The sequence below is a fragment of the Eleutherodactylus coqui genome, chromosome 3 (genome assembly GCF_035609145.1).
Source record: "Eleutherodactylus coqui strain aEleCoq1 chromosome 3, aEleCoq1.hap1, whole genome shotgun sequence".
In the NCBI taxonomy this organism is placed as follows: Eukaryota; Metazoa; Chordata; class Amphibia; order Anura; family Eleutherodactylidae; genus Eleutherodactylus; species Eleutherodactylus coqui.
In genome coordinates this window covers 121,971,306-121,994,177 of record NC_089839.1, presented here as the reverse complement: position 1 = coordinate 121,994,177, position 22,872 = coordinate 121,971,306, and the positions used below count along the sequence as shown (strand labels likewise).

The window sequence follows — 22,872 nt, the reverse complement described above, 5'->3', positions numbered from 1 at the left end:
TACAGTATATAGACATTGAAGTCTAATGGTCCTTTTTACAAAGGACGTGCTGTCGGGCAAACTGTGCCTGACAGCTTGTCCTAGTGATGTTTGCTCCTGTGCTGTTATACGGGGGTGAGTGTTGTTGGCATTGCGCAGGAATCTGAACAATAATCATTCCATGTAATTGGGCCATTAGTCTTAATAGGAAATCTGTGAGTGAGGCTTGCCGGATGGTTTAGATTTCAGCATTGTTTTCCTCTCCTTGTTCTCCTATATTATATGTTTAGATAAAAGGAGTTTCATGCATAATAAATGGCAGAGCTCTCGAGACTTCAGACTGAACTGGACAGCATTTGAGTTTGCGTTTAGCCATTGAACTACTGAAACTGAAGACCCCCCGAAAAAAATATGCGTTACACATTCATCTATCAGTTTTGGTGGGATGTAGCTATAGGAAATGCAGAAATTAGTCGCACATGGGCCCTGGTACCTGAGGAGGTCCAAAGGCCAAGCACCACGTAAGAGGTGAACTTTAAAATATATATAATTTTTTCATGTGTTACAGGTTGGAAGCTTAAATGCTTGTTTCTTTGCTGAGAAAGGATTCCTGGTTGAACTTTATGAGGCAAGAGAAGGTAAGTTTGCTTGTATTTTGCATAGCTACCAACCATTTTGTATCCAGTGGGACAATCATGGATTTCAGAGGAGTCCCACTGTGCCAGTTTGTGAGCTCAGCGCACCCCCTCCAGCTAGTGCTGTCTTGCGGCATTCAGTCTTCAGAGTCCTCCCTTGCCAATGAAAATTTATTGCATCGGGATGGCTGATGTTGTGCTCTTCGCTCCACTTCGCCTGAGAGCTAGGAAATCCTGGCACAATGGCAGCCAGACGATATTCCTACACGCCCTAGCACTGGGAGCATGTTGCTGAATCCAGAACTGCAGCATGAATGGCTGCCTGGACTGGAGACGAAAGGAAAAATGGGGGATGGAAAGCAACAAGAAACACCAAAGACGAGTGAGACAGAAAACAGTGTCTGCTTCTGCCTGTGATATAGGACTAGCCTGTAACAGTCCCATTTACCTGTCCCATTTTCTTAGCAATTCCCATATATAATACCAAAACAAGACCTTCCCTCTGAAGGGAAGTCTGCATATTCAACAACTATAATACATGTGAAGCACACACTTCAGGACTCATACACACCTAATATCTGCATAAAAATGCATAACTGTTTATACAAACTGCATAAAATGCAAGGTTATTAGTAGGCAATTTGATCAAATACATGTGTGACCATCCGCCTTGTCAAGGCAGACCATAATGGATTCGTCCCTAGCATTTCTAACACCTCTCTTTTGACTTAAAAGCCTTCATAATAATGAGCAGAATACTCAATTATATACCATCACTAAACCACCTGGGACAGATGGGAAATAGTGTACATTACCTCTGCAGTAGCACTCATTTTCCTGTAGGAGTATTTTTGTTTCTCAGAAAGGTTAAGTTGACTTGCTGTGAATCTTCTGTGTATTTTACCTGTGGATTTATACAGTCCATGTCTGAATATTTTCTGTGATACTAGTTGAATGGACTCAATTTTTTATATTTTTTTTCACTTTCTGTAATAGATATAAGAACAGCCAAAAGTGTTAGTGGAAGAAGCATTAATCTGGCATTGTCATACAGAGGTTGCCAAGCCCTCAAAGCTGTTGGCTTAGACAAGGTAAATCTTTATTTAATAAAATCTCTTGTCTGTTTCACTACCAAATTGTGCTGTCTAATTTCTATATGTTAGTGAGTATTCACATTGCATTGTAGGTTTGACTTATGCACTACTTTCCATGGTGACCATGTTTTAGTTTGTACAGAATAGCATAGTCTACTATACAGAGGCATCTAGTAAAAGTATACTGTACACTACAAACAGTGTGAATGCACCCTTAAACTTCATCCATTCCGGAGTCATGACTTTTATTATTATAGGAATCATAATGAATATAATGCAGGGGTGTAGTAAAGGGGCACAAGGAGAGCATTTGCCCTGGATGTAAAGTGGTGGAGGGGAGAACAGAAGGTGTCTGGAGAACTTTGCCTTCTATCTCCTTCTCTTGTCTTAGCCCCTCGAACCATTCACCATAAATATACAGCGCTTGCTGATAGGCTTTAATCCTGTGACATAGTAAAAATAAGGTGCAGGACTTGCGTTCCTGAAATCTAGCAGGAGCAAGTCTGCTGCTCCGCTGTCAGAAACAGTGGAGGACCCGAAGAAGAAGACAGAAGTAGTTTTTAACCACTTCTGCATTCTTTTACAGGATATACAGCACTCAATGAGTGCTATGTAGAGAATTCAGGAAGCGGCAGTGCAGTTTCCTGTATGGAACCAGGTGATCGCCAGTGATCCCCGGCATGTCAGTGACTTACTATAAGGGGAATGCTTTTCACTGTAACTAGGGCTCCCACGGAGATCTCATGGGGACATAGATATTAAAAGAAAAGTTGCAAAAATGTGTATAAAAAAAGTACTTAAAAAATAAATAGATAAAAACAAGAAAACAAGCCACCGCCCACCTAAACTGTGATTATACCTGTTCTGTAATCCTAAAAATAAGAGTCTTTTTATGAAGCAAAAGATCTTTGAAGATTACCTTCAGGCAGATCATGGAGTTTGTAGGATCAGAGCTTTTTTCACTCAACAGTGCCAAAGCTTTTGAATGAGGAGTAGAATTATTTGTGGGCTGTTCTCCATTGGATGGGTTTCGGTGAGAGATTTTTGGCATGGGTTAAGCTCTCTATTCAATGCCAAGGGCAAGAGTCAGGGTAAATGGCCATATTTCGTGAGGGATGGTCTTAGAGAGGAATAAGGTAGGGATGTCCGCTGTCCCCTCTTCTCTTTGCTTTTGCAGTTGAGCACCTGACTGGTTTGATAAGACAAGCACCTGATGTAGTTGGATTGCAGAATGAAGAAATTAAGAAACATATTATATGCAGATGATCTGTTCTATACATGGGATTTGAGTAGATCAATGAGTTCTGTTATGTCCAATTTTATGTATTTTGGTAAGATCTCAGGGATCACAATTAATTGGGGGAAATCTGTAATTCTTCCTTCAGATGCCTTGCTGATGAACTATTCATTAGAATATGAACAATTTACAAATCATGAATTCAAGTATTTGGCAGTTGTGGTATCTTCTAAGCCCCAAGACTATATTTCTGCCAATTTGTTTCCATTGGCATGAAAGTTTGAAGATAAGGTTAAGGTCTGAAATCATCTCCCATTGTCAATAATTGGCTGGGTAAATCTTCTTGAAATGGCTTTGTTGCCATAATTTCTTTTATTTACTTCAAAGCTCTCCGGTTTAGAGATGAGCAAGTACCAAAATGCTCGGGTGCTCGTTACTTGAGTCAAACGTTTCGGAATGCTTGAGAACTCGTTTCGAGTAATGAACCCCATTGAAGTCAATGGGAGACTCTACCATTTTTCAAGCTGACCGATGCTCCGCATAGGGGAGGTTGTGTGAAACATCTGAAAACATCAGAAAGTCATGGAAACACCACAGAAACGGATAGGGAATGGCAGGGACAGCATTCATGGATGCATCTCAGGGCTCCCAGGTCCCACTATCAAGCCAAACTGGGGGCAAGAGCATGGTGGTCACCCCCCTAATAATTTAGTTGGGACAGACCATAAGCAGGAAGGCACACGTGCTGGCACATCTTAGCTAAGCACCACACTAGCTGCAACCAAGGCCAATCACCGCCTAAGGGTGACACCACTGCCTCTTCTCCTGGGTTACATGCTGGCATTGCTGTTCAACCCCCCGCACGAGCCTGCGTCCACAGCGCACACACAATTTTTCCAGCGCAGCGTTCAACTGAACCTCATGCCACACGCTGGCTTGATAGCCACACCACTCATGTCTATTTATAAGTGCATCTTGGATGAGGAGGAACCGGAGACACACACTGCAGAGGGTTGGCAGGGCCTAGCAGCGACCCTCTTTGAAAATGCGGGTGATAGACCACAATGATGATGAGAATTGATGATAAATTGACGTACAATCACAATTCCAATCCCGTGCCACCTCCGTCACAAAATTATCAGGAGCCGCAAATGTGGGCATAAAGGAGACTTAGATGCCAGTACTTCTACACATCTCCACAATGCAGCAGCGCATACTAACACCACAGATTGGTTTGCAGCAGGAGGTGTCGCAAAAGTAGCCACCACAGGTATACAGTGACACAGTGAAAGTCTCATTAAATCAGTTACTCTTCCTGTGAACGCTCCAATCCAGTATCTTTGATAACTGTGGTAAGTTGTAACATGAGATAATACATGCCGACCATGCTGATCCCTAGACCCCAAGGAGGAGGAGGAGGTGGCATAATAAGCCTGAGAAACCGTGACTGAGGTAGGACCTACAATACTCTGTGTGGGAAGCATGTGAGCAGGCCGAGGGTCAGACTCGATACCAGCCTCTACCTTGTGTGACCCAATGTGCCGTGAGTTACATAGCTATGGGAAACCCATGTGTCCCCACACAATTCATTCTGTGTATGTGTCAGATAGCTGAACACCACAATAGGAAAGCCTTCTGCATCCTACCCAAGTCATTTAGTGCATTTGTGCCAGATAGCTGAACACCGCACTGGGAAACCTTTGTGCACCCACAGCATTGGCGAGCCCATTAAACCCAAGGAAAGTATTAAACATGAAGAAATGAGAGTGCCCAAACATAGCAGAGTTTCACCCCGCCCAGGACCTCGGCCTCTGCCCACACTTCTGCCCAATTCATTCTGTGTATGTCTCAGCTGAAGAACGCAATGGGAAAGACTTCTGCACCCTACCCAAGTCATACAGTGTATTTATGCTAGACAGCTGGACACCACACTGGGAAGCCTTTGTGCATCCACACCATAGGTGAGCCCAGGAAACCCAAGGACAGTATTAAACATGAGGAAATTACAGTGCCCAAACATAGGAGAGTTTCATCCCACCCAGGATCTTGGCCTCTGACCACACTTCTGCGCAATTCATTCTGTGTATGTGTCAGATAGCTGAACAACGCAATGGAAAAGCCTTTGTGCACCCACAGTATAGGCAAACCCCTAAACATTTCTGTAGCAAGAGTATAGGTGAACCCCTTTCTGTAGCAATAGTATGGGCCAGGGATGGTGAACCTTTTAGAGACAGAGTGCCCAAACTGCAACCCAAAACCCACGTATTCACCGCAAAGTGCCAACGCGTCAGGGGGCGGGGCTTATCACACGTATGATATTACCCTGATCGTTCTAAAAAGGACAGGGCTGTTTCAAAATACACAGGGTGCAGATTTTGACTGCATAAATGCAGCAGAATGTCCTCAGCGGAAATTTCCGCATCTAAAAAGCAGTCAGAATCTGCACCCTGTCTATTTTGAAACAGCCCTGCCCATTTCCGCCATGTGTAAACATACCCCAGCAGTAATAGTGACCCTCCAGAGCGGCCCCTGTGGAAAGAGTGACATTCTCCAGAGCAGCCCCCGCGATTATAGTGACATCCCACAGCGGCCCCCAGTATAATAGTGACATCCTACAGCGGCCCCCAGTATAATAGTGACATCCCACAGCGGCCCCCAGTATAATAGTGACATCCCACAGCGGCCCCCAATATAATAGTGACATCCCACAGCGGCCCCCAGTATAATAGTGACATCCCACAGCGGCCCCCAGTATAATAGTGACATCCCACAGCGGCCCCCAGTATAATAGTGACATCCCACAGCGGCCCCCAGTATAATAGTGACATCCCACGGCGGCCCCCAGTATAATAGTGGCGGCCCCCAGTATAATAGTGACATCCCACGGCGGCCCCCAGTATAATAGTGACATCCCACGGTGGCCCCCAGAACAATAGTGACATCCCACGGCGGCCCCGAGAACAATAGTGACATCCCACGGCGGCCCCCAGAACAATAGTGACACCCCACAGTGGCCCCCCAGTATAATTGTGACATCCCACGGTGGCTCCCAGTATAATAGTGACACCCCACAGTGGCCCCCAGTTGAAATTTTACCCCCCACAGTGGCCCCCAGCAGTGACAGTGCCCCACTGAGACCCATATACTTACCCCCTCCACCTCATGGAAGCGCTGCTGCTCCTCTGCCTAAGAGGAGACGTCAGGGGAAGGGGGAGGAGGATCCCGGCTGCACAGTGACGTTACAGTGTGCGTCGGGATCAGCGCCTCTAGCAGCGCAGTGAGTGAATAGCAGCAAGGGAGCCGAGGACCCTGCCAGTATTCCCTAACGTGGTGAGCGGCCAATGGCGGCGCGTGCCAGCAGAGAGGGCTTTGCGTGCCGCCTCTGGCACACGTGCCATAGGTTCACCACCACTGGTATAGGCGAACCCCTGAAACATTTCTGTAGCAAGTGTATAGGCAGACACCTCAAACCTTTCTGTAGCAAAAGTATAGGTGAACCCCTGAAACATTTCTGTAGCAAGTGTATAGGCGGACCCCTCAAACCTTTCTGTAGCAAAAGTATAGGTGAACCCCTGAAACATTTCTGTATCCAGAGTATAGGTGGACCCAAGTAGCCTTTCTGTAGCAATAGTATAGGCGAAGCCCTCAAACCTTTCAGTAGCAAGAGTATAGGCGGACTCCTGAAACATTTCTGTAGCAAGTGTATAGGCAGATCCCCAAAACATTTCTGTAGCAATAGTATAGGCTAAGCCCTCAAACCTTTCTGTAGCAAGTGTGTAGGTGTACCCCTGAAACATTCCTGTACCAAGAGTATGGGCAAACCCCGGAAGAACATTTCTGTGGCAAGCGTATAGGTGGACCCCAGAAACCTTTCTGTAGCAAGTATATAGGTGGACCCCTGAAACATTTCTGTAGCAAGAGTATGGGCAAACCCCTCAAACCTTTCTGCAGCAAGTATATAGGCAGACCCCTGTAACATTTCTGTAGCAGAAGTATAGGCGAACCCCTGAAACATTTCTGTAGCAAGAGTATAGGCGAACCCCTCAAACCTTTTTGTAGCAAGTGTATAGGCAGACCCCTGAAACATTTCTGTAGCAATAGAATGGGCGAACCCCTGAATCATTTCTGTAGCAAGAGTATAGACAAACCCCTCAAACCTTTCTGTAGCAAGTGTATAGGCGGACCCCTGAAAGGTTTGAGGGGTTTGCCTATACTTCTTGCCCAGATGTAGGACTTTGCATTTCTTCTTTCTGTAGCAAGTGTATAGGCGGACCCCTGAAACATTTCTGTAGCAATAGTATAGGCGAACCCCCGAAACATTTCTATAGCAAGAGTATAGACAAACCCCTCAAGAGTATTGGCAAACCCATTTCTGTAGCAATAGTATAGGCGAACCCCTGAAACATTTCTGTAGCAAGTGTATAGGCAGACCCCTCAAACATTTCTGTAGCAAAAGTATAGGTGAACCCCTGAAACATTTCTATATCCAGAGTATGCGCAGACCCCAGAAACCTTTCTGTAGCAATAGTATAGGCAAAGCCCTCAAACCTTTCAGTAGTAAGTGTATAGGCGGACCCCTGAAACCTTTCTGTAGCAAGTGTATAGGCGGACCCCTGAAAGGTTTGAGGGGTTCGCCTATACTTCTTGCCCAGATGTAGGACTTTGCATTTCTCCTTGTTAAATACCATACTGTTAGTCGTTGCCCACTGTGCAAGCTTTTCTAGATCTTTTTGAATACTCTTTCTCTTCCCTAGTGTTAGCTAATCCTCCTAGCTTTGTGTCATCAGCAAATTTGATCAGTTTACCATCAATTCCCTTCTCTAGAACATTTAAAAAGATGTTGAACAAGACTGGGCCTAGGACAGAGCCTTGTTGTACCCCACTTGATACATTCTTCCACTTGGATGTGCAGCAATTTATGACCACTCTTTGAGTACGATCACTCAGCCAGTTCTGAATACACCTAATAGTTGCCTTGTCAATCCCATATTTGGTCATTTTTTCAATAAGTATAGTTTGAGATATTTGACAAATGCTTTACTAAGGTTAAGAAAAACTATATCTACTGCATTTCCCTGATCAACCCAGTCAGTGATACTATCATAGAAGGAAATTAGATTAGTCTGGCATGACTTTTTTGTTACAAACCCATGCTGGCTCTCGTTAATTACTCCTTTTTGATCCAAGAACTTGGATACATGCTGTTCAATAATTTGTTCAAAGATCTTTCCTGGTATAGAAGTCAGGCTCACAGGCCTGTAGTTTCCTGGATCCAGAGGAAATTACAGGTCATTGTTGCTTAATTTGTAACAGAGCCTGGAGGCAGCCCACCGAAAAATTTCTTTTAACAGAGCCTTTTGGCTCGCTGAAAAATTGGCAGTTCAGCGTGATGACATGCTGTTTTAGGAGGAGGAGTAAGATCCGAGAGGGATAGACATAGACCAAGCTACTTCTCCCCTTTTGGGGGGTTAGAAAGAGGATGCATATTTCTCCTGTTGCACCTAAAAGAATCTTTATGATCCACTGCTTTCCACCGGTGGAGAACAGAAGTCTGGGGAAATCCAGCATTTGTTCATCTTAATGAGTCTAAGCATGTCGGCGCTGTCAGTTGACAGGCAGGTACGCTTATCCGTAATGATCCCCCCAGCAGCACTAAACACCCTCTCTATAAAAGACGCTAGCGGCAGGGCAGGCCAGCACCTTCAGGGCATACAGAGCAAATTCGTGCCACGTGTCCAGCTTTGACACCCAATAGTTGTATGCAGCAGAGGGATCATGGAGGACAGTGGTACAATCGGCTATATACTCCCTCACCATCTTTTTACAGTGCACCCTTTGACTCAGTCTTGACTGGGGACTGGTGACACAGTCTGGCTGGGAGTTATAAAACTGGCAAAGGCCTTGGAGATTGTTAACCTGCCTGTGCTGGACATGCTGCCTCATCCCCACGCCTCTCCTGCTACTTGGCCCTTTGAACTATGTCTTCTACCATTAGAACTGTCAGATGGGAACTTTTGCTTTAGTTTTTCCACCAGGGCCCTGTGGTATTGCATCACTCTCGTACCCCTTTCCTCTTCAGGAATGAGAGTGGAAAGGTTCTCCTTATACCGTGGGTCGAGAAGGGTGTACACCCAGTAATCCGTGTTGGCTAGAATCCGTCTAACGCGAGGGTCACGGGAAAGGCAGCCTAACATGAAGTCAGCTATATGTGCCAGAGCCCCAGTACGGAAAAACATTGCTGTCCTCATTAGGAGGATGATTTTCATGATCCTCCTCTTCCTCTTCAGCCCATGCACGCTGAACAGATGAGAGGGAAGCAGCATGGGTACCCTCTGCAGTGTGGCCAGCAGTCTCTTCCCCCTCCTCCTCCTCCCCCTTCCCCTCCTCTTCCTCCAAAACGCACTGAGATACAGACGTAAGGGTGGTCTGGCTATCAAGCAACATACTGTCATCCCCCATCTTTTAGCAGGAGGAGGAGGAGTAAGATCCGAGAGGGATAGACCAAGCTACTTCTCCCCTATTTGGGGGTTAGAAAGAGGATGCATATTTCTCCAGTTGCAGCTAAAAGAATCTTTATGATTCTCTGCTTTCCACCAGTGGAGAACAGAAATCTGGGGAAATCCAGCAATTGTTCATCTTAATGAGTCTAAGCATGTCGGTGCTGTCAGTTGACAGGCGGGTACTCTTATCCGTAATGATCCCCCCCCCCCCCATCAGCAGCATTAAACACCCTCTCTGAAAAGACGCTAGCGACAGGGCAGGCCAGCACCTCCAGGGCGTACAGCGCAAATTCGCGCCACGTGTCCAGCTTTGATACTGTCATCCCCCATCTCCTGTTCTAACCACAAAGAATCGGCCTTTATGCTTAGCAGGAAACTTCTCAGCAAGCAAAGCAGCGGGATGGTAACACTAATAATGGCCGCATCACTGCTCACCATTTCTGTAGACTCCCCAAAGTTTCCGAGGACGTGACATGTTTGCCATCCATGCCCACTCCTCTGTGAAGAACTGCGGAGGCTGACTACTTCTCCATCGGCCATGTTGCAGCTGGTATTTTACAATTGCTCTATGCTGCTTGTAAAGCCTGGCCAACATATGCAGCATAGAATTCCAGCGCGTGGGCACATCGCACAGCAGTTGGTGCTCTGGCAGATGGAACCAATGTTGCAGTGTCTTAAGGGTGGCAGCATCCGTGGTGGACTCGCGTTAAGTGGACCTTCCCAGTAACCGCGTTGGTGAGGGCATGGTTTATGTTGCGGGAGACGTGCTAGTGTAGGGCGGACACGGCACACCAGAAAAAATAGTGGCGACTGGGGACCAAGTACCGAGGGACCGCCACCGCCATCATGTTTTTGAAAGCCTCCGTTTCGAATAGCCTGTATGGCAGCATCTCCAGGCTGAGTAATTTGGCAACGTGCACTTTTAAAGATTGTGCATGTGGGTGGGTGGCATCGTATTTCCTCTTTCGCTTCAATACTTGTGTTAGTGACAGCTGAACGCTGCACTGGGAGACATTGCTGGAGGCAGTGGAGGACCGTGGAGGTGAGGGTGTGGGTGCAGGCCGGGAGGCGCTCATGCCTGCGTCCTGGGAGGGGGATTGGATCTGTGTGGCAGGTTGTGGCATAGGGGAAGAGGCAGTGGTGTGACCCGGAGAAGGTGAATGGCCTTCGATCCACATCGTGCGGTGCTTGGCTGTCATATCCTTGCGCATGCTGGTGGTGGTGAGGCTGGTAGTGGTGGCTCCCCGGCTGATCTTGGTGCGGCACAGGTTGCACACTACTGTTTAGCATGAGCGACGGTCGTCCGCGCTCTCACTATAAAAACATCCACACCTTTGAACACCTAGCCCTCTAGATGGAGGCTTGCTGCGAGGGGGTGCTGTGGGAAACAGTTGGGGGATTCTTTGCTCTGGCGCTGCCTCTCCCCCTGGCCACCCCACTGCCTCTTCCAACCTATCCTGCTGCTGCACTTGCCTCCCCTCTGAAGCCCTGTCTTCAGTAGGCTTAGCAAGCCAGGTGGGGTCAGTCACCTCATCGTCCAGCAGCTCTTCCTCTGAATCCTCTGTCGACCTTCCATGTCTTATCATCCTCATCCACAAAAAGCTCTTGGGACAGTTGCTGGAAGTCCCCAGCCTCATCATTGGGACCCGGAAATTTCCAAATGTTGGGCATCGGTCACGACAACCTCCTCAGGTGGGTGAGGAACCGTTTTTTTCGCACTCAAGGCAGGGACCCGAGAACAGTTCCTGGGAGTCTGCCTGCTCAGAATCTGTCATTTTCCTGGAGTGACGAGGCTGGGAGGAAGGAGGAGCAGCCAGAGGATTCAGAGGTGCAGTCCCTAGCCCGGTAGGAGTGGACTGCGTGGAAGACTGGGGTTCGATACACTGCTGGACGCGTTAGCCGCGATCCACGACAGGACATGCTGGCACTGCTGTGCTTGTGATAAAGGTCTACCACGCTGACCTGCAAAATGTGAGATGAAGCTGGGGTGCGGAGAAACGTGGCACTCTCCTAATCCCTCAGCAGCCGGCTCTGAATCACCCCACCCAGGACCTCGGCCTCTGCCCACAACCTTACTTGGCTGCTCATGTCCGTGTCCACGTCCATGTCCTCGACCCGGATAGAGGATAAAGGATAAAGCAGGGCCCAAATAAATAAACCCACTTTATAGTGCTGAGAACTGGAGCTAATTCACTGCGCACAGAACTTGTAAATACTAGAGGCTCTATGCTGTGACAGAAAAAATTAATCTGCTGTCTTGCGTTGATACCTATGGGTAATTTACCGCTCACAGAGACATGTAGATACGAGAGGCTGCATGGAGTGGCAGAAAAAAATTACCTAGTGAATAGTGCTGATAACTGCGGCTACTTCACAGCACACAGACAATGCTAGCTGTGAGATGCTGTGCACAGGGTCAGAAAAAATATACCCGCTGTTTAGCGTTAAGAGAATTTAGGCTTGTTGACCACATGCAGCGATTGTCGGATGTGAGATACTCTGCAAGGCCCCAGGAAAAAAATGAACCAACTGTTAAGTGTGGAGAATTTAGGCTTGTTCATAACACGCAGCAATTGGCGGATGTGAGACTCTATGCAGAGCCCCAGGAAAAATTAAACCAACTGCTTAGCCTGGAGAATTTAGGCCTGTTCACCACACGCAGCGATTGGCGGATGTGAAATACTCTGCAGAGCCCCAGGAAAAATTGACCCACTGTTTACGTGAAGAATTTAGGCTTGTTCACCACACGCAGCGATTGGCGGATGTGAAATACTATGCAGAGCCCCAGGAAAAAATAAACCAACTGTTTAGCGTGGAGAATTTAGGCTTGTCCACCACACGCAGTGATTGGCGGATGTGAAATACTCTGCAGAGCCCAAGGAAAAAATAAACCAAGTGCTTTAGCGTGGAGAATTTAGGCTTGTTCACCACACGCAGTGATTGGCGGAAGTGAGATACTCTGCAGAGCCCCAGGGAAAATTAAACCGACTGTTTAGCGTGGAGAATTAAGGCTTGTTCACCACACGCAGTGATTGGCGGATGTGAAATACTCTGCAGAGCCCAAGGAAAAGATAAACCAAGTGCTTTAGTGTGGAGAATTTAGACTTGTTCACCACATGCAGCGATTGGCAGATGTGAGATACTCTGCAGAGCCCAGGGAAAATTAAACCGACTGCTTAGCGTGGAGAATTTAGACTTGTTCACCACACGCAGCGATTGGCGGATGTGAGATACTCTGCAGAGCCCCAGGAAAAAATAAACCAACTGTTTAGCGTAAAGAATTAAGGCTTGTTCACCACACGCAGTGATTGGCGGAGGTGAAATACTCTCCAGAACCGCAGGAGAAAATAAACCAACTGTTTAGTGTGGAGAATTTAGGCTTGTTCACCACATGCAGTGATTGGCGGAAGTGAGATACTCTGCAGAGCCCCAGGAAAAAAATAAATCAACTGCTTAGCATGAAGAATTTAGGCTTGTTCACCACACGCAGCGATTGGCGGGTGTGAAATACTCTGCAGAGCTCCAGGAAAAAATAAACCAACTGTTTAGCGTGGAGAATTTAGGCTAGTTCAGCACACACGGATGTGAGATACTCTGCACTAGCCCAGCCAACAATTAACCGACTGTTTAGCGATGAAAACTATGGCTTATTCACCACACACAGAGAATAGTAGATGTGAAATGCTTTGCACAGGCCAAGATGCTTGGAAAAAAAATTGGTGCACGACTGCTCCCAGTCAGCCAAAAAAGTAATGCACACAATGAGGAGTAGCCCCAAGAAGGACTGTTGGGTTCTTGAAGTCAGGTTCCCTGCCTAACTGCACCCTACACTAACACTTACTCAGCAGCAGCTCTTTTCCTAACCTCTGCCAGCATGCATCTGAGGCGAGCCGCGGGCGGCACCAGTTTAAATACTCGGCAGCCACTCACTGCTGTAGACGTGCAGAGGGCTGGCACGTCTCAGCAGGAAGTGGTAATACCTTCCCTGTATATCTAGTGGCTGAAAAATAGCGCTAAATATGCGGGGAGGGGAAATGAAATTGATTCTAGTACCGTGTGTTGCTCCACTCGAGTACCAAGCATCTCGAGTAGCCTAATACTCAAACAAGCATCAAGCTCGGATGAGTGTGCTCGCTCATCTCTAATCACAATATTTTTTTTAGACTCCATACGACATTTAGGAGTTTGTGTAATAAGAAATCTGGTAGAATTATATTGGAGACCCTTCAAAGGAATCAACGGTCCAGTGGGTTAGGAAGTCCAAATATTTTGATGTATTTTATGGCGTCTGAATTACAACAGTTGAAGGGGTGGGAGGAAAAAAAAATGGTGTTATGGCAGATTGGTTTCTAAAATGACAGGATCTAGCCCCCACTGCCTTCAACGGTATTTGAGAGGGATTAAAGGAAGAAAAAAGGACCATTTGACTATAATAACTAAACTATGGCAATTTTAGGGTTCCTCCAGAGGGGGTGTATATAGTCAATACATAAATTTAAGCAGATTTTGCAATTATATCAGAGTTTTTAGGTTGGAGAGATTTTTAGTGTTTCAGTGTTTTTTATGATGTTCCCCATAGCTATTTTTAAGAGTACATTACCTCTGCAGTAGCATTTTCCTATAGGAGTATTCTTGTTTCTCAGTAAGGTAAAGTTGATTTGCTGTGAATCTACTGTGTATTTTACCTGTGCATTTATGCAGATAAAATCTACAGCCGAATACATGACCATACAAGCAAATGAGACTTGACTAGATATCATCCACATGCTGCAAGCATTTTCTGCACAGAATTTGGCAATGAACTTTTAAGTCCACGGAATGTCAATTATGTTGCAGATTTGTGGGGAATTTTCAGAGCGGATGTCACCTCTTCAGTGTAGTTGGCAGTGATTCTGGAGCACAATCTGCAGGGGATTTTGCTGTGGAATTGTGTCAGATTTGCAGTCAAATCTGTTGAGGAAAAATTTCACCACATGTCAGACTTTATACAGTATTTGCAAAAATGTGTTGATGCTGATTGTTAGTGGGCGAGAAATGGGTGGGGTTACTGATTTAGAGGCTTAACAAAAGACTTGACTGCATGCCCTGCCTCCCATGTTCCTCTTTTTATTAAAGTTAAGAGATATGTTTTATTTGTTTACACTATAGAACATAATCCTACTTTTTGGCCAATGCTGGATCATGCCTATTGCAATCTGTTACTGGCATACCGTTTTAGTGATGCCTGATTTATTTTGGAATCCCAAGGTATATTTATCTGTATGAAGCTTGCAAAAATTCATATGCTTGTTGCTAGCAGACGTGTTTTTAGCAGTTTGTTTTGCTGCATTTTGCCATATTGCCATGAGTCCTTGTTTCATGATTCCCCTTTATAGTGAAGAGGGAGTTTGAGTTTTTATACTTGGTTCATAGGGAGCTTAGGGCAGTTTTTCAGCTACATTTAGGTGTATCACCTGACATTTTTTTCTATTTTTCTTATAGATGACTCACTGCCCTTGATTATGATTAGAGATGAGCGAGCACCAAAATGCTCAGGTGCTCGTTACTCGGGACGAAATTTTCGCGATGGTCGAGGGTTCGTTTCGAGTAACGAACCCCATTGAAGTCAATGGGCGACCCGAGCATTTTTGTATATCGCCGATGCTCGCTAAGGTTTTCATTTGTGAAAATCGGGGCAATTCAAGAAAGTGATGGGAACGACACAGCAACGGATAGGGCAGGCGAGGGGCTACATGTTGGGCTGCATCTCAAGTTCACAGGTCCCACTATTAAGCCACAATAGCGGCAAGAGTGCCCCCCCCCCCCCGCACTGTCAGCATAAAGATCGTTCTCCTCTGCCATAGCTGTAACAGCTGTGGCAGAGAAGAACGATGTTAGCCCATTGAATTCAATGGAGCCGGCAATACAGCAGGTTCCACTGAAAGCGATGGGCTGCCGGCGATCGCGGGATGAATTGTCGGGAAGGGCTTAAATACATAAGCCCTTCCCTGCAATTCATCCAGAAATCTGTTACAATAAAAAATCATTACTCACTTCTCCTGGCGTTCCGCGGCGCTGCTGCAGGATGTCGCTCCCTCCTGGTCCCCGGCAGAGCATTGCTTTCTCTACGAAGGGCTTTAAATCCCCGCCTCCAGAAACACACGTGCCTTCAGCCAATCACAGCCATTCAATGACATCTTTGAAGGCACGAGAGGTGAGCAAGGTTCTATGTGAACCGAAACGCGTACTCTGTCTGTTATGAGCACAAGTCTATTTGAATAAAAGCAGGAATTATCTCACAAAAGCCGGACTCCTGTATATGGAATTTATGTGCTTATATATTTAAGCCCTTCCCGACAATTCATCCCGCGATCGCCGGCAGCCCATTGCTTTCAATGGAGTCGGCTGTATTGCTGGCTCCATTGAATTCAATGGGCTAACATTGTTCTTCTCTGCCATAGCTGTTACAGAATGATTTGTCTTCGGCCCCATTGAGCGCATTTAGAGAAGAGAACAGAAATCGCAGATCGCACATAGGTGCGATCTGCGATTTCTATGGCCTAAGAAGGACCGTTGGGGTTCTTGAAGCCTAAAATACTCCTAACGCTCTCCCTATAGCAGCTCCGGCACCAACAGCACTTTCCCTGAACTATGTCTGAATGCATCTGTGGCGAGCCGCGGGAGGGGCAGATTTTAATACTCGGGTGACACCTAATCTCGCCAGCCACTCACTGCAGGGGGGTGGTATAGGGCTTGAACGTCGCAGGGGGAAGTTGTAATGCCTTCCCTGTCTTTCTATTGGCCAGAAAAGCGCGCAAATTTCTCAGGGAAGAAAGTGAAAGTAACCCGAACACCGCGTGGTACTCGTTACGAGTAACGAGCATCTCGAACACCCTAATACTCGAACGAGTATCAAGCTCGGACGAGTATGCTCGCTCATCTCTAATTATGATCATATATTTCATTTCTTTTCCTATACGGAGGAGGAAGTTTGAGTCTTCCATTTTTGTCCATGATAACTAGGGCAAAACTGTACTCTTACGGATGAGTTACCTAATGAATGTTTTCTCTTAGGCAACCTGCAAATCTGCATTTTTAACTATTAGCAAGTGAATTTAAATTTTAGATTTATTATAAATTATATTTTAGGGAACTTGTATAAGGGTTTGTGCCTTTTGGCATTTGCTTTCACTTTACGTTTTGTTACAAAAACAACCTCTTTCATATGCATGGAAGGGATTTTCAATCATAGAAAATCCTGCAATATTTTCTCAAACTTAGGGCTTATTTAGACGACCATGTGAAAACCGAGCCGATAAACGGTGTCCTTGTCTAAATAAGCCCTCAGCTCTCCATATAGTAGAATGGGTGACTTAGAAAATATTACATCAGAGCTCACACAAGGTCTTCCTTAGATTCCTTCCATTACCCAACCGAAAAATAGTTGAAGTACTGGCATAAATAATAAATACAAAATACATATTTGATATTGCTTCGTCCGTAAAAGTCCAATCTATCAATGTAATGCATTATTTACCCTGCACGATGAACGTCTTCAAAAAAAAAAATAACGACAGAAATGCGCTTTTTTTGGTCACCCTGTCTCCAAGAAAAAATGCAATAAAAAGTTATGAAAAGGATAATTTTAGGATACATACGATCACAAACTACAGGACATCCTGCAAAAAATGAGCCCTCACACAACTATGTCGGCGGAAAAATATAATTGCTATTGTGCATAGAAGATGGCAGCAGAAAATAATTAAAACATAAATAAATATCTTTGACAAAGAATACTAGTACAGCCCCAAAAAAACTATATAAGTTTTTGGTATCGTAGTAATCATACTAACTAAGGATGAGCGAGTATACTCGCTAAGGCACTACTCGTTCGAGTAATGTGCCTTAGACGAGTATCTCCCTGCTCGTTCTTAAAGATTCGGGGGCCGCCGCTGGGCGGGGAGCTGCGGGGGAGAGCGGGGAGGAACGGAGGGGAGATCTCTCTCTCTCCCGCCCGCTCTCCCCTGCTCACCACCGCGACTCACCTGTCAGCTGCGGCGGTCCCCAAATCTTCATGGACGAGCAGGGAGATACTCGCCTAAGGCACATTACTCGAACGAGTAGTGCCTTAGCAAGTATACTTGCTCATCCTTAATACTAACCCATAGAATAAAGTTATCATGTCATTTTTGTTGCAGTTTGTGTGCCGTAGAAACAAGAAGCACTGAAAGATGGCAGAATTTCATTTTTTTTTATCCATTTCTCTCCATTTAGAATTTTTAAAAAAGTTTAGTACATTATATTGTACATTAAATACACCATTGAAAAATACAACTCGTCCCGTAAAAAAACAAGCCATCATACAGCTATTTTGATGGATAAATAAATAAAAAAATAAATAACAGCTGCGGTTGAGAATTGAAGAATTCCTCTGCTGCATCTGCCACAGATGTGGCAAATGTAGCAGCAGGGAATTCTTTTAACTAGCGTGGGTGAAGGAAACATCCAACAGATGGGTTCTTCGTGCCCACGGGGCTCACGGCAGCGGCAGAGAGGTATTTTTTTTTCTTTTTCAGGGAAGGGCTTATATGCAAAGCCCTTCCCTGAAAAAGAATACAGGGGTGCCGGCAGGCCATTGTTTTCAATGGAGCCACTGGCAGCTGCCACGACTCCATTGGAAACAATGCATGCATTCTCAATGGTGCACGCATGTCCTATCTTTGCAGGCACACACCATAGGGAATGCAATGTTGCAAATACAAGCGTGTTTTTGTGCACGCGTATGCATGCACAAAATTACGCTCGTGTGACCCCACCCTAAAGAAGATGGGAGTCCCAGTTTACAGCTCTATATTTCCATTAATCAATGTTTCTTTCTATTTGCAGATTTTGGCCAATGGCATTCCAATGTATGCGAGGATGATTCACTCAGTAAATGGTAAAAAGTATTCTATACCCTATGGCAAACACGGCCAGGTATTATTTCATGTTTTCTGATGTGTTTTTTTTTGTTTTGTTTTGTTTTTCAAAGGCTGGGCTCAGATGGCTGTCAATCCCCATACATTATCTTGGCATGTATGCTCGTATAATACACACTAAGAGAGCATGTTGTGACTTTTTTTCACGAGTATAAGCACGCGAAAAAAAGCAGGTGAAAGTGGCTCAATAGAAATGAATGGGCTATTGGCATCACTTGTCACACACAGGAAAATTGCACATGCGATATGCAATGACAATACACCGATGTTAGAGCAGCCTAAGATAAGATATTCTGCTAGCGTCATTTTCTGTAGAAATAGTTTTCTATAATATTACACAACTGAAGCATGCAGATATTGGGTGCAATGGTTTATTCTACAAGTTTATCAAGTTCTGTAAAAAGGTACTTGGCCCCTTTATGATCTTTTCTATTATGTAACTTGCACACTGATTGGTTTCTGATCTATTTTTGATGTTGCAGTATATGAAACTTAGCCATTTACTTCACTTTGTGTCTCATTTGTTGATAAATCTGACTGCTGTTTGCGACATCAACCCTCAGTAATCTAGTATAGCGGTCACACATGCAGTTCCTCACGCCAGGAACTATCAGCTCTATATTGAGGGCTCTACCCAAGCCCCCCAACTAATCTAAGTTCTAGTGCTCTTTCCTGAGCACCGGTGTCCATAACTGTACACAGTATTCCATGTGGGACCTGACAAATGCCTTATATAGTGGAAGAATAATGTTCTCGTCCCTCACCCCTATACCTCTTTTATTTGCTTTTGCAGCAGCTGACTGGCATTGATTGCTCCAGTTAAATCCACAGTCCACTAGTACCCCCAGGTGTTTTTCCACATCACTTTTCCCTAGCAGTACCCCATTCAGTGTGTATTGGTGACATCCCTTTCTCTTGCCCTTGTGCAGAACCTTACATTTATCAACATTAAACTTCATTTGCCATATTTCTACCCAAGCCCCCAGTTTATCTAGGTCCTTTTGTAGTCATACATTGTCCTCCGCTGCATTAATTACCTTGTATAATTTCGTATCATCTGCAAATATTGATATTTTACTGTGCAGTCCTTCCATCAGGTCATTGATAAATATATTGAACAAAATACTGAACTGTGGCACCCCAGTAGCAACGGTGGCCTAATCAGAGTGTGAACCATTTATTACCACCCTCTGCATTCTATCTCTGAGCCAGTTCTTTACCCAGCTACACACGTTTTCACCCAGACCGAGCTGTCTCATTTTATATATCAGCCTATTACACGGCACAGTGTTGAATGCTTTAGAGAAATACAGATATACAAGATCAATCGACTCTCCCAGGTCCAGCCTAGAGCTTACTTAAGCTGTTAAACTTGGTTTGACATAATCGAACCTTCATGAACCCTGATGAGGAGTTAAATCGTTGTTTTCCTTGAAAAACAAGCCCAATATATGGTCTGGGCAGCGCCTCTGGTGTTTATAGCCAGGAAGTGCATGAAGCAAACCTGTGGCAGTTTACAGCGTAAGAGAGTAGGGAATGCAGAGCATTAGAACTATCATAGGTGGAGGAAACCCTGTTCGGAGGAGACATGCATGGAGAAGAACTGGGGTGCAGTATCCCCCAGGGACAATAATTTGGTTAAAAAAGGAAAAAAAATAGCAAAATAACTCCTGCGCTCAGGCAGACCTACAGGAACACGGAATGACACGGCCTGAGAAGACACAGGTGAAGACCACAACAAGAAATTAATCTTTTGTAATCGGTGAAACTTGATCTACAAAGAAGACACATTTGTGAAATGGTCAAACAGAAATAAGTTTGACAATAAAGAGGGGTGCAACGTGTTTCGGACCACAAAACCTGGTCTGTCTTGGTCCTGTAATTTCCGTTAGTGCCATTTTGGAATACATACAACTGTTTGATCGCTTTTTTTGCATTTTTTTGGAGGCAGAATGAACAAAAGAGCACATTTCTGGTGTTCTTAATTTTTTTTCTCAGACGACATTCACCATGTGGGGTAAGTAATGCATTACTTTGATAGATCAGACTTTTATGGACGCAGCAATACCAAACATGTATTTTTGTTTTATGATTTTGATTCTTTTATTTAGTCTAACCAATGACCTGTAAAAACACAGTTCTTTAACCCCAGTGACCAGCCCATAGTGTCTTCACGTCCTGGCCTGCTGGGCTTTAATCCCAGATGGAGAACATGCATCCTCTGAGGATTAAAGCCCTGCAAGCTCTGGCAGTGACAGGCTGTCAGTTACCGGGGTAGCTGGCATCGTACAGCTGTCCTCCTAGGCCGCGGAAATCCCGCCTTACCCAGTCACGCGATTTGCAGTAAAGTAAATAGAGAGCAAATAAAAGTTAGTTTCAGCTCCCCTTATGGATTGGATCCATAAGGGGAGCTGAGAATACTCACCCCTGTCCTCCGCGATGTCCCCGGTGTCCTGGTCCTGCAGAACCTGAAGCCGGAGTCTGTGCATGCGAGCAGATGTCATTACGTCACGCACACGCGCAGAGTGCCGGGAGGCTCGGGAAGTTTAAAAACTCCCTGCTCTCGGCTAGTATGAGTAGCCGGGAGCAGGGAGCTGTCACGGGGAGCCACTGTATGCGGTTCCCGGTCACATGATCGCTTCTATCCAATGGATAACAGCGATCATGTAAAACTAAAAAAAAAAATTTAAAAGGGTAAAAAAAAGAAAGTTTGTTTCATCTGCCACCCAAGGATCATATCCATGAGGGTAGAGAAAATTGGTTACTTTAGGCCCCCGCATTTATTCGCAGACCTTACCCCAGCTTCTGCTCCCGTCACCAAAATGGTGGATGCATGCGCAAAAGCCGCAGATTGCCGGTGTAATTTAAAATCTCCCAGCACCTGGCAGCGAAATGTAGCCGGGAGCCTGGAGATCTCACGGAGGGCTGTAGTACGCGGTTATTAGTCACGTGAGTGCCCTTATTCAATGGATAACATCGATCAAGTAAAAGTTAAAAAAAAGTTCAAATTTTACCTCCCGTCACGGATCCGAACCATGAGCGGAGGTGAAGTTACTTACCTAAGGCCTGCGGTGATGTCCCCCGATGGGATCCTTATGCGTGGACCTCTCCCCAGCCTTGGCGCATGTGCCCGTCGCCAAAATGGCGGACGCAAGCGTAGCAGCTTGGTGGGGGGCAGAAAATTTAAAATCTTCTTGCTGCTAAAGGTAGCCTTGAGCTTGGAGCAGTAACTGAGGGCCGCGGTGAGCAGTTTCCAGTCACATGATCGCCATTATCCATTGGATAATGTAAAAGTTAAAAGACAGTTAAAGTTTGATGCTCCATTCGGTTTGTGCCCTGTTGTGCATCTATACAGAAGATTAGGGTATGTTTTTGAACACCGAACAAACGGGGGTATCCATTTTGGGGCGCAAGTCTTCATTCATATATGTGCTGTACAAAAAAAACTATTTTTAAAATGGCACAATTGCCAAAAAAAACTAAAATTTTAATTTTTTCTTCTGCTTTTCTTCAATTCATTCAAGAACTATGAGGTCAAAATACGCAGTACACCCCTAGATGAATTGGATAAGGGGTCTAGCTTTCAAAATAAGGTCATTTCTGAGGTTTCTCTGCCATTTTGGCAGCTCAAGGGGGTCTACAAGTGGGCAATGGGGCCTAAATCACCTTCAAGCAAAATGTCTGTTCTGAAAACCACTGAATGCTGCTTTCGGTTTGGACCCCGTTGTACATACGGACAGAAGATTAGGGCCACAACGAGTGTTTCTGAACACTGGATGAACAGGAGTATCCATTGTGGCATGCAAATCTTCATTTTCCTGTGCATTATAGAAAATAATCCTCTCTTGAAAATTACATTTGTAAAAATATTAAATTTTATTTTTTCTCCTCTAAAGAGCATTAATTCCTGGAAAGAAACTTTGGGGTCAAAATACTCATGACATCCCTCAGTGAATATATTAAGGGGTGTATTTTTAAAAATGGGGTCATTTGTGGGGGTATCTATTATTTGGACACCTATGAGCCTTTGCAATCTTGGCTTGGTGTAGGAAAACAAAGTGTTCCTCAAAATGTTAATAATTAATGTTAAAAAACAATGTGCTTCCAGAGTCAAGTAAACAGGTGGAAATATATATCTTATCAAAAATGTCTATATTATGTTTGCACATATTTGAAATATTGCAGTTGAAAATATGAAAAAATAATGATTTTGTCAAAATGTTCCAAATTTTGACGCTTTTAATAAATATACACAAATTCTACTGGTCTGTTTTTACTGCTTAAATAAAGTACAGTATGTGGTGAAAAAAAATGTCAGAATCACTTGGAAATGTGAAACCTTAATGGTGTTATTCCATGTCAAAATGAAACGTCAGATTTCCAAAATTTGGCCTGGTCATTAAGGCGCAAACAGGTGTGGTCACTAAGGGGTTAATTACAACTTACTGATCCACAGCGTTTCTGCCACGT

At 44.9% G+C, this 22,872-nt stretch overlaps 1 protein-coding gene across 1 annotated transcript in view; it reads left to right on the top strand.

Moving 5' to 3' along the window:
* Positions 1–390: 390 nt before the first annotated feature.
* Positions 391–22,872, top strand: part of KMO (kynurenine 3-monooxygenase) — an 848,456-nt gene continuing 825,974 nt past the window's right edge. Inside the window, exons 1-4 of the mRNA XM_066594875.1 lie at positions 391–468; positions 548–617; positions 1,611–1,705; positions 18,311–18,400. Coding sequence (XP_066450972.1) covers positions 391–468; positions 548–617; positions 1,611–1,705; positions 18,311–18,400 — 333 coding nt within the window. The remainder of the gene's footprint in view (positions 469–547; positions 618–1,610; positions 1,706–18,310; positions 18,401–22,872) is intronic.